Source organism: Oenanthe melanoleuca, chromosome 1 (genome assembly GCF_029582105.1).
Source record: "Oenanthe melanoleuca isolate GR-GAL-2019-014 chromosome 1, OMel1.0, whole genome shotgun sequence".
NCBI classification, from domain to species: Eukaryota; Metazoa; Chordata; class Aves; order Passeriformes; family Muscicapidae; genus Oenanthe; species Oenanthe melanoleuca.
Window position 1 is genome coordinate 81,949,094 of NC_079333.1, and position 13,358 is coordinate 81,962,451.

Genomic DNA, 13,358 nt, shown 5'->3' on the forward strand with positions numbered 1-13,358 from the left:
TTTTGTCCTTTAATGTTACAGCAATCTAAGAAATAGAGGAAGCTCACTTTGTGATATTGCTATACTTGTAGTTGACATCATGCATGGTTTGGAACCACAGACAATTGAATCAATAAATCTGTTGAAATCAAAGAAATGCCCCTTTATAGTAGCTCTCAACAAGGTGGGATAGATTTTTATCTTAATAGTGTATTTCTCCACTTTAATAGTGCATTTGGCATTTGACAATTGTCTGTTTTCTTCCTTGAACTGGTATTGTTTTGTGTAAAATCTGAAGGGATGGTTCATGGGTCCTGTGTGTTGCATTTTTTTTTTTTATATCCTTGGTACCACAATGGCTCTATAGGAGCTTTGCAGAACAATCAGTTCTTCTTTACCAGTCGTTACTGGTAAATTTTGTTGCCTTAAGTAACTTCTGGAAGTTACACTTCAATTGTGGATTGTTTTTTTTTTTTTTTTTTCCCTTGTCCCTTTTTCTATTGATTTGTGTTCATTTTCTGATAAAATTCCAACACAAGCTTCATGTTGATGAGTCATACTTTATTTTAGCCAGTGATGATGGTCAGTTTGACTTGAAGACAAGCTGACTTTAGGCCATGGAGCAGTAATGTTTATCACTGGTGGGATGTTTTGGGCTTTGCAATATTAGATGGAAAATTAGCCAGTTATTTTCAGCCCTGTTTTTAGAAATCCTGTGCATGAGAAATTATGCTGCCTGTTTGTGATGACTTGAGGAATTATATTATATATATATGGAAATTATTCATGTCCAATGACTTTGGAAGCCATCTGATGTGCTGACAGATTTGCTGTCAGAAGGCTGTTTGTGTGCAGTGTAAAAATTGTAATATATTTCAAAAAATGAAAGGAGCATTACGATTTAAGGTGGTTGAAACTGAGGAGACCATTAGCTCATTGCCAAAATTTTTGAAAGAACACAAACAACATCTTGGATGGAGAGGCCTTATGGCAGAGTAGTAGAGAGTTCTCTCTCAGTCAGACCTGAAGAACCAACTGTCATTCATTGCCATTGAAGGCCTACAGTGAGCCTGAAATTAAATAGCTAAGAGCTCTTGCATTTTAAGTTATAGTTGTATTATTTGGCCAGGTTATAATCCATTTTCTTAAGATGTAGTTTTGATTTGTACAGCAAATAGATTTTTGGGCTAAGTCTGTCCTGCTTTGGCAGCTGTCTTGGGGAGCTGTTTCTGAAATACAGTTGTGTCTTATGAACAGCCCCACTCAGGTCCCTTCTCTGTAGCAACATGGGAAAGGGTCTATACTTACCAGTAAATTTTAAAAGTTCTTTGTAAAACTCTAATGTAGCCTCTTTTCAGGAAAAAACACAAACACCTCCGTGGTTTTGGGGTTTTTTGTGTGTTTGTGGATCTATAAACAAGTCTCTTCTGAATGTTTTATTTTAACTTTGCTGTAATTTATGCATATAAACTTCTTCCATATGAAAATTATTATTATTCTGTGGATTCTTAAAATCTGAAGTAATACTGCTATCCTGTCGTACTGCCTGATATAAACAGAGCTAAATATAGCAGCTAAAGCAAATAAAAATGCTTTAATATGATAACTGGAGCAGATAGATGGCTGGCTAAGTTGGTTGATAAAGTACTTACCACTAATGATGTGGCATAAGCATAAGGACACCCTTTAGTAAGCTGCATAAGATGACATAGTGCTGTATTTTCCAGATTGATAGGTTATATGACTGGAAAAAAAGTCCAGATACAGATGTAGCTGTCACCTTAAAGAAGCAGAAAAAAAATACGAAAGATGAATTTGAAGAACGTGCAAAAGCTATCATAGTGGAATTTGCAAAACAGGTAGGTTGGAATATTCAAGGTTCTTTGCTTAGAAGTATAGTAAATGGGGAGTGGGTGAGCGGTATGATTTGTTTTGGGTTAGTGGATGATTTTTGTTTTTTGCCCTTTCCTCAAAACAACTTGGAATATCAAGAAAACTGTTTCATCTCTTCTGACACATTGGTGTTAACCTCTCATAAACCAAACTTCATTGTTTTTACATTTTACATACTTTTAACTGCTCCATCCTTACTGCTGTTTAGAAAAAAGTAGCTAATTGCTATACATGGTCAATGGAGTCATGAATAGCAGATTAAGTTTTCTCTTGCTGTTCTCTTTCTCTGTGGGAAAAGCCTGAGAGAATCCCATCTGTCTCTTTTTCTCTTGGATGCTGGCTGGGTATGAATCACATCAGTTCTGGGAACTTCCTCTGTTGGAGACATACAATGCTGTCTATAAGCTAGAAGGGGTAATTAGCTTTGTGGAATTATCCCACACTGCTTCTAAGTGTGGATTGAGGCTTCATGTTCCTTAGCATGCTGTCAGTAACAGTGTTGGCTTTTTAAATTGAGGTTTTAAAAACCCAGTGGTATTTGACTGGAGTTGAATGTTACTGTCAATACTGATGTGTATATGTGCTTTTCCCTATGTAACTGTTAATCCTGATTCCAGGGCTTGAACGCTGCCTTGTTTTATGAGAATAAGGATCCCCGCACTTTTGTTTCTCTTGTACCTACCTCTGCTCACACAGGGGATGGCATGGGAAGTCTGATAGCTCTTCTCGTTGAGCTCACACAAACCATGCTGACCAAGAGACTGGCTGAGTGTCAGGAGCTGAGAGCTCAAGTCATGGAGGTAATACAGCAACTCTTTCTTGAAATTAATGTAGAAATTTCTCCCTTCCCTGCGCCCTTCCTTCTGGTAAAAAAATGTGTGCTTGAAATGCTTAAATAGGAAGTAACTTCTTTCCCCTTTCATTCAGGTTAAAGCACTGCCAGGCATGGGCACTACCATAGATGTTATTCTAATTAATGGACGTCTGAGAGAAGGAGACACCATTATTGTTCCTGGAGTGGAAGGTCCTATTGTAACTCAGATTAGAGGTCTGCTGCTGCCTCCTCCTATGAAGGAGCTACGAGTTAAGGTATGGCAGCTGGTTACTGTACTGATATACCAGAAAAAAATAAATCAAGCTTTATTAAAAGAGAATAGTAGTAGAATATGATTATATTAATTGTATCTAAAGGGGGCTTCAAGGGGAATGCAGGACACATCTGGTATTTTTTGTGAAAATGTACTTGTATGTTCTTGTGGAGGTGTGTGTTGTCACAGCAGTGGCAAAGAGAACAATCAAGGAATAGCCTTGCAGTGAGGATTAGGATGTGTATGCTTTAATAAGGGATTCAAGTACGTGGCTACATGTGAGAGGGAGATACTCATCTTAAATGGAAGCTGGAGTGTACTGGTACAGTGACTTCTGAGTGAAAGTTACAATATTAGTAGAAGTGTTTTTTTAGTAAAAAATCATCTACACTTACATTTGAGAAAACTGAACACATAATTTTCTAGGGCTGGTTGGTGAGTGGCAGTGACCAGAACCTCTGCAGAATATGCAGCCTCTTGGTGTTTTCAAGCATTATTGTAGGTTTTGCCGTCCTAGTCTTATTAGCCTGAGGAGAGGCCCTGAATTTGAGATCTTTTCTGCATGGCTTTCCATGAAATGAGGAGGAGACACAGAATCAAAAGGCTGTAAATAAATTAATACATATATTAAGATTAATGCATGCAATTCAAGGATGATGAAAAGAGCTGCTTTGATGTTTCCTGTTGAAAAGGGAAGAAATAAATGTCTGCACAGAATTTTTTAAAGGCAAAGAAAACCATATAAATAACCTAGGTGAATGTAATAGGACAGGCCTTTCAGGTTTGGGAACCTTGAGCTGGGGAAGTGGCCATAGAGTAACTGTTGGGCTTTTTTGAGGCAGGCAGTGAGGATGCATTTTGATTCAGCTTGTTCATGTAAAATTGTCCTTGAAATGAGACTCAGATTTTTGGGGTGGAGGGCTAAAGGATAGAGGCTTGCAGGATCAAAGTACTTACTGAGGAAGGAAGCTGCCTTGCAGTTTTGAGAAAAGGATGGGACATGTAAGTAAGAGAAATTAAGAAACAAACCAGAAAATCCTTCCAACATCATTTGAAAGATCTTCAGAAATAACTGTTTTTGTTATGTCTTTGAGCCATACCCTGACTGTGAGATCTTTGAGGTTCCCCTGGATGGGGAGAGAACCTGGGAAATTGAACGTGGAATTATGCAGATGAGAAGGCTGAGTGGCCTCCAGTGGGAGAGTGAGACAGCTCTTCCTGCACAGAGGCTTGGGCTGTGCGTCAGCTAAGCTTCAGTGTTTTTATTAAGCTGTTGGCATCTTCCTATCACCTACCAATGGGGCTGAATTAGTGGGGTTTTTTTTTTAGTGAACAGCTGCCTATTGCTGCTTGCTCTTTTCTAGTATATATTACTTTTTGTCCCCCTTCTCTGCTTGTAGAAGATTTCCCCATGCCCTGGCCACCTTGGCAGGGGTGCAGGGGGTATATGAAGGGAGAGGAGCAGTAGGATTGAAAGGTGCAAATGAAAAGCAGAGGCCATCACTGAAAGCTGGGAGCTGCTGCATTTCACTGCTCCCTGCTGTGTTCTTCAGCTGCTCAGCACTGTGTTGTGTTGCTGTGTACCAGCACAGAACTCTTTGCTAGGGTGTATATTCTCTTTTTCAGAACCAGTATGAAAAGCACAAAGAGGTTGTTGCTGCTCAAGGCGTGAAGATTCTTGGGAAGGATTTGGAAAAAACCTTGGCTGGTTTGCCATTGCTTGTAGCTCATAAAGAGGATGAAGTCCCAGTCCTGAAGGTGAGGTGGCTGATGTTGAAGTACAACACACTGAGGGTAACGTGAGCTCTCTGGTGATGAAACTCAAATGCCGAGAGCTCAGTTTGCAAACTGGTTTTTTTGGTTGTTTTTAAAACTGTTCCAGTAACATATTTTAGTCTTGTTCCCATGTGAAGCTTTGGTGTGATGTTTTTAGTATCTTGGCTATTATTTTTTCCCTGATATTTTGCTAGGGTGTCTCTACTGCTAGAATAAGGTTTGAAAACAAGTATTGTGGCATAATTTGATTCCTGTTAATTACTGATTTAATATTTGTAATAATTTATGGATATATTCTAATCAAATTATATTAGGTACATATCTAGTAGTGGAGTTCTGCACACTCTCCTAATTGCAAAGCTAATTTAAAACTTCTGCAATAAATTTCTTCTGTAACCTACATGTTAAAATGGTAGAGGAAAGGATGTAGGTATCCTAAACCCAAAACTGCTCCATGTTCTCCAAAGGCAGGAAGTTAGTTTAGAAAGTGTTGCTAATTTGGCTTTAATCATAGTCTTCCTTTAGTCTTCTGTCTACTTATTTGTGCCTTTGAAGGGAGGTTAAACTTTTGGGATGTACAAACCCAGATCTTGTTGCTGGGTCCATACAAGTATTTACTTAAAGTGTACTACTGGTAGTAGATACACAATGGCTACAAGTCAATGGCGAAACCCATTAATCTGCCAGAGGAAGAGACTTAAGTGTTTGAGGTTAGAAGGCACGGGCTCTGAAAAAATATGTTTTTTTCATTTCTCTAAAATCAACAAATTGGCTTTGCTGCTCTTGTATCCTGTTTTGTACCCAGGCCTAAAGAGTGTTCAGGATCCTTTCCAGCTCATGGTTTTAGGTGTCAGCTGTTGTCATTATCCTCAGGCAGCCAAAGGCATTGCCACACAATGTGGGTCATGTGTTTGCTCAGCCTTGCCAGCAGAAACTTGCAGTGCTGGGGAAAGTGATGTGTAGTCTGCAGAGAAATGTTACCAGCTCTGAATGTGGGCACCTGCTCAGTTTTATGTTAGCTTCCTGCAAAATCTTCAGGTCTAGTTCAGCTCAGGCTTTTCTAATGTAGAAACAGTCAGTTCTCACAGGTTCTTTATGATTTACACTGCAGCTCTATCACTTGGGACCTATCACCATGGCTGTCACGTTTTCAGCAGCTCATGAACAGGAAGATTTTGTACCCCAAGGCATAAACAACAAGAGAACTAAAATCTGCTTTTTTCTCTCCTGTTTTGTTTTGGTTTTGTTTTTTTTTTCTAAAGGATGAACTAATACATGAACTGAAGCAAACACTGAATGCAATCAAATTAGAAGAGAAAGGTGTTTATGTCCAGGCTTCTACCTTAGGCTCTTTAGAGGCATTACTTGAATTTCTTAAAACATCAGAAGTGCCAGTAAGTACCACTGTGCTTTATCTGATGCCGTTGATTCTATGTTTAGTCAGTAAATGTTTCCTTTTGACTTAGAAAGATCAGTGACTTGATTTGTGTGGCTTTTTTCAACAGTATTCAGGAATTAATATAGGTCCTGTCCATAAAAAAGATGTTATGAAGGCATCAGTTATGTTGGAGCATGACCCACAGTAAGTAGCTTTGCTTTGCTGTGTTGGTAAGTGTGCAGTGGTGCTGCAGGCAGTAGCTCGGGGTTTGTGGAGTGCCTGCTGAACTGTTGGGCTCACTGCTCCCTACAGGTACGCCGTCATCCTGGCCTTCGATGTGAGGATTGAACGTGACGCACAGGAGATGGCTGACAGCTTAGGAGTTCGGATTTTTAGTGCTGAAATAATTTATCACTTGTTTGATGCCTTCACAAAATATAGACAAGACTACAAAAAACAGAAACAAGAGGAATTCAAGTAAGTATGAGCAATCGTATTCTGGATGTTTCTCAAATAAGTGCTTCTCTTAGTATAAATGAAGCTGTATTTAACTACTTGTTTCCTTATTTACTTAGCATGTAGTTCTGATAGAAAGGGAGGAGAGCAGGAAGATGGTAGGACAATAAATTGATAGTTTCAAGAATTCAGTGTGCCAGTCTAATTGTTTAGATTAAAGGGTGAGAGCTGTGTAAGCCATGCAGCAGATGCAAGACTCAGCTACAACTGTTGGGTAATATGGAGTGTTTTTATTACGGTTTGCTTTCTATACTTGGCCTCTCTTCCTAGATTGGGACAGATGGGTTAGTCTTGCAGAGTTAAAAAAACAAAACTAAAAGGATTTAGATTCTGTTGTTTCATATTCATGTGATTCCAGTGTAGAGGGCTTAATTCTGACTGCACTAACATGAGTATGTAATCACTTAGGGATTTACGGGGACCCAAAATTAATTTTTGGAATCGTGTGTCATGGATGGTCTTCAGTAGAATAAGGACAGTCAAAGTAAATGAAAATGTATTTAATTTCATATTGAACCCAACTTAAGTTTGTTTAGTTCAGCTTTTAAATGTATTTCTTTACTTGCGAAAAAAAAAAAAAAATTAAAATTCTGGAGTCCAGGCAGCAATATTTTTATTCCTCTGTTCTTATGAGGCTGTAATTGCACTGTAAAATTACTGCTCCTTTGGTTTTAGTCTAAGTTGAGCGCTCAAGCCTGTCAAATTAAAATCCATGCTATGCATGCATGATTATTGCTCCCTGTAGTTTTTGAAGATCAGGTATGGACTAGAATTAGCAAGATAGGAAAAGAGGGTTTTTTCTGCTTGATTTTTCTCCAAGTAACACTCCTAGAATGAATGCCCAAGAAGTGTGGGAGAAGACAGAACTGTTAATGTTACATCCACTGTTCAGTGTATCTTTCAAAGTGCCTTTTCTTGTCATCTTCCAGGCATATAGCAGTATTTCCATGCAAGTTGAAAATACTCCCTCAGTTCATTTTCAACTCTCGTGACCCAATAGTGATGGGTGTTGTGGTGGAGGCCGGCCAGGTGAAGCAGGGGACTCCCATGTGTGTACCTAGCAAAAATGTAAGTAAGGGCCTCTTCCCACTGCATGTTTGATCCAGCTTGTAGTTCCTGGGATGATGCAGCATGGAGTGCTTGCATGCCTTTCCTCAGATTGCTGGTAGGAGATGAGGGTCAGACTTGCAGGTCAAGTCTTTCTTCTGGTGCTCAAGTATCTCACTGCTCTCTGCCAGGAGAGTTGAGCCATGAAGCAGAGTACAGAAGTGTGGCTGGAGGGCACCTGCCAGTTCTGTGCTGTGATACTGAGTAATGGGCAAAATTGTCATACCTGGTAGCTAAAAAAAGGGAGAACCACCTCTTGTCATTTTCGGGGATAGCCAGTTGGTATCCCAGATGAGCTGTGGGAGGTTGGTGTCCCTGCCCTTTTGAGATGGAGCACTTGCTGTGCTGTACGTTTTGTTTGCCTGTGCTGAGGCAGCAGCTCTGCCAGTGGTGCACTTCTTGCAGCAAATCTGTGCCTACAGACAGGAGTTTAGAGAAGAGTGTGTGCACAGAAGTTTGGTGGATGTGTTACAGCAGCTTCATTGTATTACAGTTTGTTGAAATTGGAATAGTTACAAGTATTGAAATAAACCACAAACCAGTGGATGTTGCAAAGAAAGGCCAAGAAGTATGTGTTAAAATAGAACCTATTCCTGGGGAATCACCTAAAATGTATGGACGACATTTTGAAGCAACAGATATCCTCGTCAGCAAGGTAAGAGCAATCTGCATTTGTGGAGAGGACTTAGGACAGACCGGCAGCTTGCTAGAAGTGGAAATGTAGCAAAAACAGGCAGAGCCTTCCGTTACAGACTGACATTCACTGGGGAGGGTGCATGTGTGGCATTGTGCAGCTGAGGTCTCTGGAGCTGTTGTGGTTTGAGGTCTGTAGTGGTGCCCCTGCAGAGGCCCAAAGGAAGAAGGTGCTGTGGCTGTTGCAGCTCTGAGCACCTGAGAGGGCAAAATGCCACAGTCATTACCAACTGTTTGTGTACAAAGCTCAGCAGTCCCACAGGGCACCACAGCCTGTGCTTGAAATTGCACAATAAATAGCAGTCCTCCAGTTGCTCTGCCTGTGGGGCACTGGGCTTCAATGAGGAGATGATCCCTTGCTCCACCTTCTGCTGTTGGAAATAAAGCCACAGCTCTCCACCTGCCCAACTGCTTCAGTCACCATATCATAGGACACCTCCTGCCACACAGATGAAGGGCAAGTAGGGCCTGGGATAGGGACAGGGGCTGGGGTAGCTGGTCTCTTAGGCCCTGGTAGAAGCAAGAGACTTTTCCAGTTCTTGCCTTACTGCATAAGGTATGGGATGGTCTGTCCAGCTGCAGCCCCTCTAGACTAGATAAGGGACATGGTGAGATGAGAAATGAAGGGAAACAAATAGGATGGGTCATTCAGCTGAGCAGCAGCAAAGTGGGGCTTAGAATGAGTTTATCTGTTGTGCAGACTGCCCTTTCTTCAGAGTAACTGCTCCCAATGTGATGAAAGCTGCCTTTAATTCCTGTGTGTTTCTGATGGGTTTGTCTCGTGTGTTACAGATCAGCCGTCAGTCCATCGATGCTCTGAAGGACTGGTTCAGGGATGAGATGCAGAAGTCTGACTGGCAGCTTATAGTAGAACTGAAGAAAGTGTTTGAAATCATCTAGATAACTTTTACAGCAATGGGGAAGCAGGAATAAATGCACTCTTCCTGTTATAAAAATGTTACCAACAAAGTCCTATATTGAAGACAGTGTTGGATATATGTTTGGGAGGAAAATATGTGGATAAAATGTTTTCCATGAGAAACCAAGAAATTTACACTGGTTTGACAGTGGTCAATTTACATGTTCCCATGGTTCCAATGTGCCTGTTCACTTCTCCTACTACCCCTCCTAATACTGGCTGCTGTTTTAAAGTTTGCCCTTCCCTCTCTTACACCTTCCTTCTACCCTTTTTCCCTCCTTCTCTCCAAAATAAATTGAATTTTTATTACAGAACTAAAGCTCTTTCACTTTTATACTGACGAGAGCAGTACTGCAGTATTTGATTAAACAAGCTTCTGCAGCCTTTGTGATTCTCGGGACATTTTTGATGTAAGAAATATTTCTTTATTTATGCATACCTCTTTCCTTGACTTTCTTTTCCAACATTCTTCTGCTTTGTGCCTATAGAGTTTTTGTTTTTTTTTTAATAATAGAAAAATTAGGCAATTGGAGATCTCTGTATTTGCTTTGTGTGAAACAATGTTGTAAAGCATAGCTGCCCACCTTCTACTGCTTGTACAGTTCATGGAAGTCAACCTGTAATCATTATAATGCAGAGCCACAAATAAAAGAGATGGACATAGCAGACCATTTGTTTAACAGTTTGCTTCGGTAATCAAATCATGGGCTGTGGCAAATGTGGAAAGGCCAGGCAGGGGCCCTCTTACCTCCCTCTGCTTGGCAAAAGGCCTCCAGCAAAGGTGTTTCCTCCTCTGAATGCACTTCCTGTGTGCTCAAGGTGGTGATGTCAGCGCTCCCGAGGCACGGGAGGGGCCGGCCAGGTGTTTAGCACACAACTCCCGGAGGAGGTCAGAGCTGGCATCTCTTCTCCAGCTGCTGCTCAGGGCTGTGAGCACCTGCAAACAAACAGCTGCCAACCCGGGAGCTGTGACTTTGGATGCTACATCACTGTGGAGTCACCTGACAGCATGGGACTGAACCGGCTCCAGCGTGGATGGTTGTGATGAGCAGGAGTCAGGCTGTAATCCCAGCGTTTTCCTACCCTCCCCTTCCCCTCTGCCTCCCTGCCTGGGATGACAGCTTGATGTCTTCCTACTAACGCTGTCTCTGGGTAACTCACAGCTCATGGTGACAGGAGCAAAACAAACACTCTTCAAAAGCACAAGCTGAAACAAAATTGAGGATTGTTTATGCAGCTGAGATTTTTAGCATTTAAGATACTTACAAGAGTTTAACATGCAACATGCAGTTTGATCAGATTTCTTCTGTCACTTGGATTACTTTTTTTTGTTGGAAAAATCTGAATGTTATGATTGAGACTATGTGGACTCCATTACAAAGGAACATTTAATAACTCACCTCCTTTGCAAATGGAATTTAACTTTCTGGATTTTTTTGTTAAGACTTTAAACTTACCATTGAAAAGGACCTTTTCACTATGGTTGGTGTGTGATGCAACTTCCCATCTGTGGGTGAATTATCAGAGGGAGGAGACTGCATTTAATTGTTAAAATTTTCTTTTGCAAACTATGCAATCATGAAAACTACACTAATAAAAAGTTCTTAAGAACACAGATGTCAGAGATTGTGGTCAACGTATTCTTTGCATCCTCAAATGCTTAAGGGTGTTCTTCCCCTAGGTAAAAACTCCAGGAAACAGATAGGCTCCTTTGGCAGGCTCCTGTTGTGGAACTTAAAATAGCCTGACAGTTAATTAATGCTGAGTCCTTTTAAAGATGCCCATTTTACCTCTGTCTGAGCACCATTTCCAAAACCAGGGCTGTACCTGAAACCTCACTGGTAAAATACCTGCTTGAGTCTCAGCACTACCTGCCTTGATGGGAGCAGTTGATGTGCTGGTTTTCCTAAAGGCGGCTTCAAAAACGGGAACTGCAAGGGCTCCAAAAGACCCAAACCAGAAACTAATGGAAACTTAAAAAGAGTCTGGTAGGAGGAAGCCAAAGTTACAACCTGAAGCTAAAACCCTGCTGCCACTGCTGAAAGCTGCTGCAGACAGGGATGTGACCACACAGCGTTCTCTGCCCCAGCTGTATGGCAGCTGCAGCTGCTCTCAGTGCAGCAGCTCCTGCCCTGTGCTAGGCAAGCTGCTTCCATGTAAGATAGTGGTGCAAATACTGCTCCAGGGTTAGCTCCAGCTTGCATTCCTGCTCTCAGTTCTAGGCCCAGGATTATGTGGGATAATTCTCACCTCCCCCCATCATTTCTTCAGAAAAGACTTTTCTTACCACCTTGGTTTTTGTCAAGTGTTCTCCATCCTCTCCAGGTCCCTGAACAGCCTTGTTCTACGTACTGGGCCAAGTACAACTGTGCGAGGTTGGTGCACACCTGCAAAAGTCAGACTTGCCCGAAACATGAAGTGCAGGGATCCAAGCAACCCTACATGCAGGGACACAGCAATGGGATGCTTTCTTTTGCCTCTGCTACTCCCTATAACCTATTTTGTTTTGCTGCATGAAGGAAATGCCTGCCACAGGCTGGACCACTGCTCGTGTTGGCCACTCCCCCCTCCTTTACGGTGCTACTTTGGGGTGACTTGCCTTCCTCCAGAAGCACGTGAGAGGTGATGACGCAAGGTCAGACAGCACACAGGCTTCAGCTGCCATCCTGTGTGCTTCAGGAGCAGCTGGGCCACCCTGAATCTTTGAAGGATGAAACTGAAAATCAACTATTCTTCCCTCAGCTTAATATCTGTAATAAAGTTAGTGGAGAAGAAACAAAAAGTGGCCAGGTGTCTGTACAGCAGCCTCCTCCATGTGTTGAGGAAGTGCCACTGTGCAAAACTGTGAAATGAATCAAAGCTGCAGCTTTAGGAAAAGGGGTTCACTATATTCAAACTAAAGCAACACAAAAATAGAATCAGTACAAAAATATACATACAGTTCTTTATTAAACAACTGTAAACACTTCACTGTAAAAATCCATAAAACTTTATAAACAAACATTTTGTAAATAGATTCTATTCTACAATAAAAGAATTTTAACACAATTATTTACATGCAATACTGACAAATTTGGCACTTTCTGAAAAGAAATGTACAAAACACTTTGTTGTTTAAAAAGAAATTTGAAATTATAAAAACTCAGGGCATTACTATCATGCACTTTGCAAATACCTCACAAGCACTTATGGCACAGCTAGCAGAAAGCTCCAGGCTTTCATCAAGCTCTTTACTACAAGTTCAGATAACTTTTAATGTGCTTCCGTAAGTTTGTTGTAAAACTACCTGAACATTGTCAAGAATGAAGTCAAATGCCATATTCCAAACTGATTCCACAGATGACTGCATTAACCTGAAAGGGAAAAAGGAAGAAGAGACTGAAAATTACCATTACAGAACTAGTCCTTTTTACAATCACACTAGAAAACAAGATTCACAACAGTTTCCCATTAATAGAATTTTGGAATTTTGATGCAGTCCTGGTAAAGTCCTCCCTCTCTACCTGAACACACCAAGCCTTACTTACTGTGGCATGAGCCTGTGAATTAAGTGTGGGTGACCTTCTATTTCTCTATTTCCAACAAATGCCAAGTGCAATCTACACATTAAAGTAACAGGGTTTGGGACACTATATTATTTTTTATATATTTCATTTTTTATATTGCTAAAACCCAAATCCACAGATAATTACGAGCTCCTCCCATGATGTGAGTTACTCTTATGATCAGCAGCTACAAAAAGCAAATGAAGGAACTGCCCAAATAAAACAAAGCAGCTCTGCATACTCAGTCTCCTTTCCAGATCCCTGCATTGCAGGAGAGCAGAGGTTCCTGCACTCAGAGCTTTAGAGGGTGCAAAATCAGAATCACATGGGTAAGTGTGAACCCTCTGGAGAGACACACTGCCATCAGTGCAGATCCAACACACAGGGACCAGGAATGGGACATTCTGACAATTCTGAAGAGTTTTATAAAGAATTTACTATACAGATTTCATAGAACAGTTCAT

General features: G+C 41.1%; 2 protein-coding genes across 5 annotated transcripts in view; one reads left to right on the top strand and one right to left on the bottom strand.

The window, feature by feature from the left end:
- The window catches only part of EIF5B (eukaryotic translation initiation factor 5B), a 37,690-nt gene extending 26,717 nt beyond the window's left edge, over positions 1-10,973 (top strand). Inside the window, exons 15-25 of the mRNA XM_056493733.1 lie at positions 22-163; positions 1,707-1,838; positions 2,490-2,672; positions 2,800-2,961; positions 4,587-4,718; positions 5,999-6,130; positions 6,242-6,318; positions 6,427-6,591; positions 7,560-7,698; positions 8,231-8,392; positions 9,223-10,973. Coding sequence (XP_056349708.1) covers positions 22-163; positions 1,707-1,838; positions 2,490-2,672; positions 2,800-2,961; positions 4,587-4,718; positions 5,999-6,130; positions 6,242-6,318; positions 6,427-6,591; positions 7,560-7,698; positions 8,231-8,392; positions 9,223-9,330 — 1,534 coding nt within the window. The 3' untranslated portion in view covers positions 9,331-10,973. The remainder of the gene's footprint in view (positions 1-21; positions 164-1,706; positions 1,839-2,489; positions 2,673-2,799; positions 2,962-4,586; positions 4,719-5,998; positions 6,131-6,241; positions 6,319-6,426; positions 6,592-7,559; positions 7,699-8,230; positions 8,393-9,222) is intronic.
- REV1 (REV1 DNA directed polymerase) overlaps positions 9,840-13,358 on the bottom strand; it is a 57,146-nt gene continuing 53,627 nt past the window's right edge. For all 4 annotated transcript variants that reach the window (XM_056493446.1, XM_056493356.1, XM_056493534.1 and 1 more), the window contains one exon: positions 9,840-12,702. In XM_056493446.1, the coding sequence (XP_056349421.1) occupies positions 12,591-12,702 (112 nt within the window). In that variant the 3' untranslated portion in view covers positions 9,840-12,590. The remainder of the gene's footprint in view (positions 12,703-13,358) is intronic.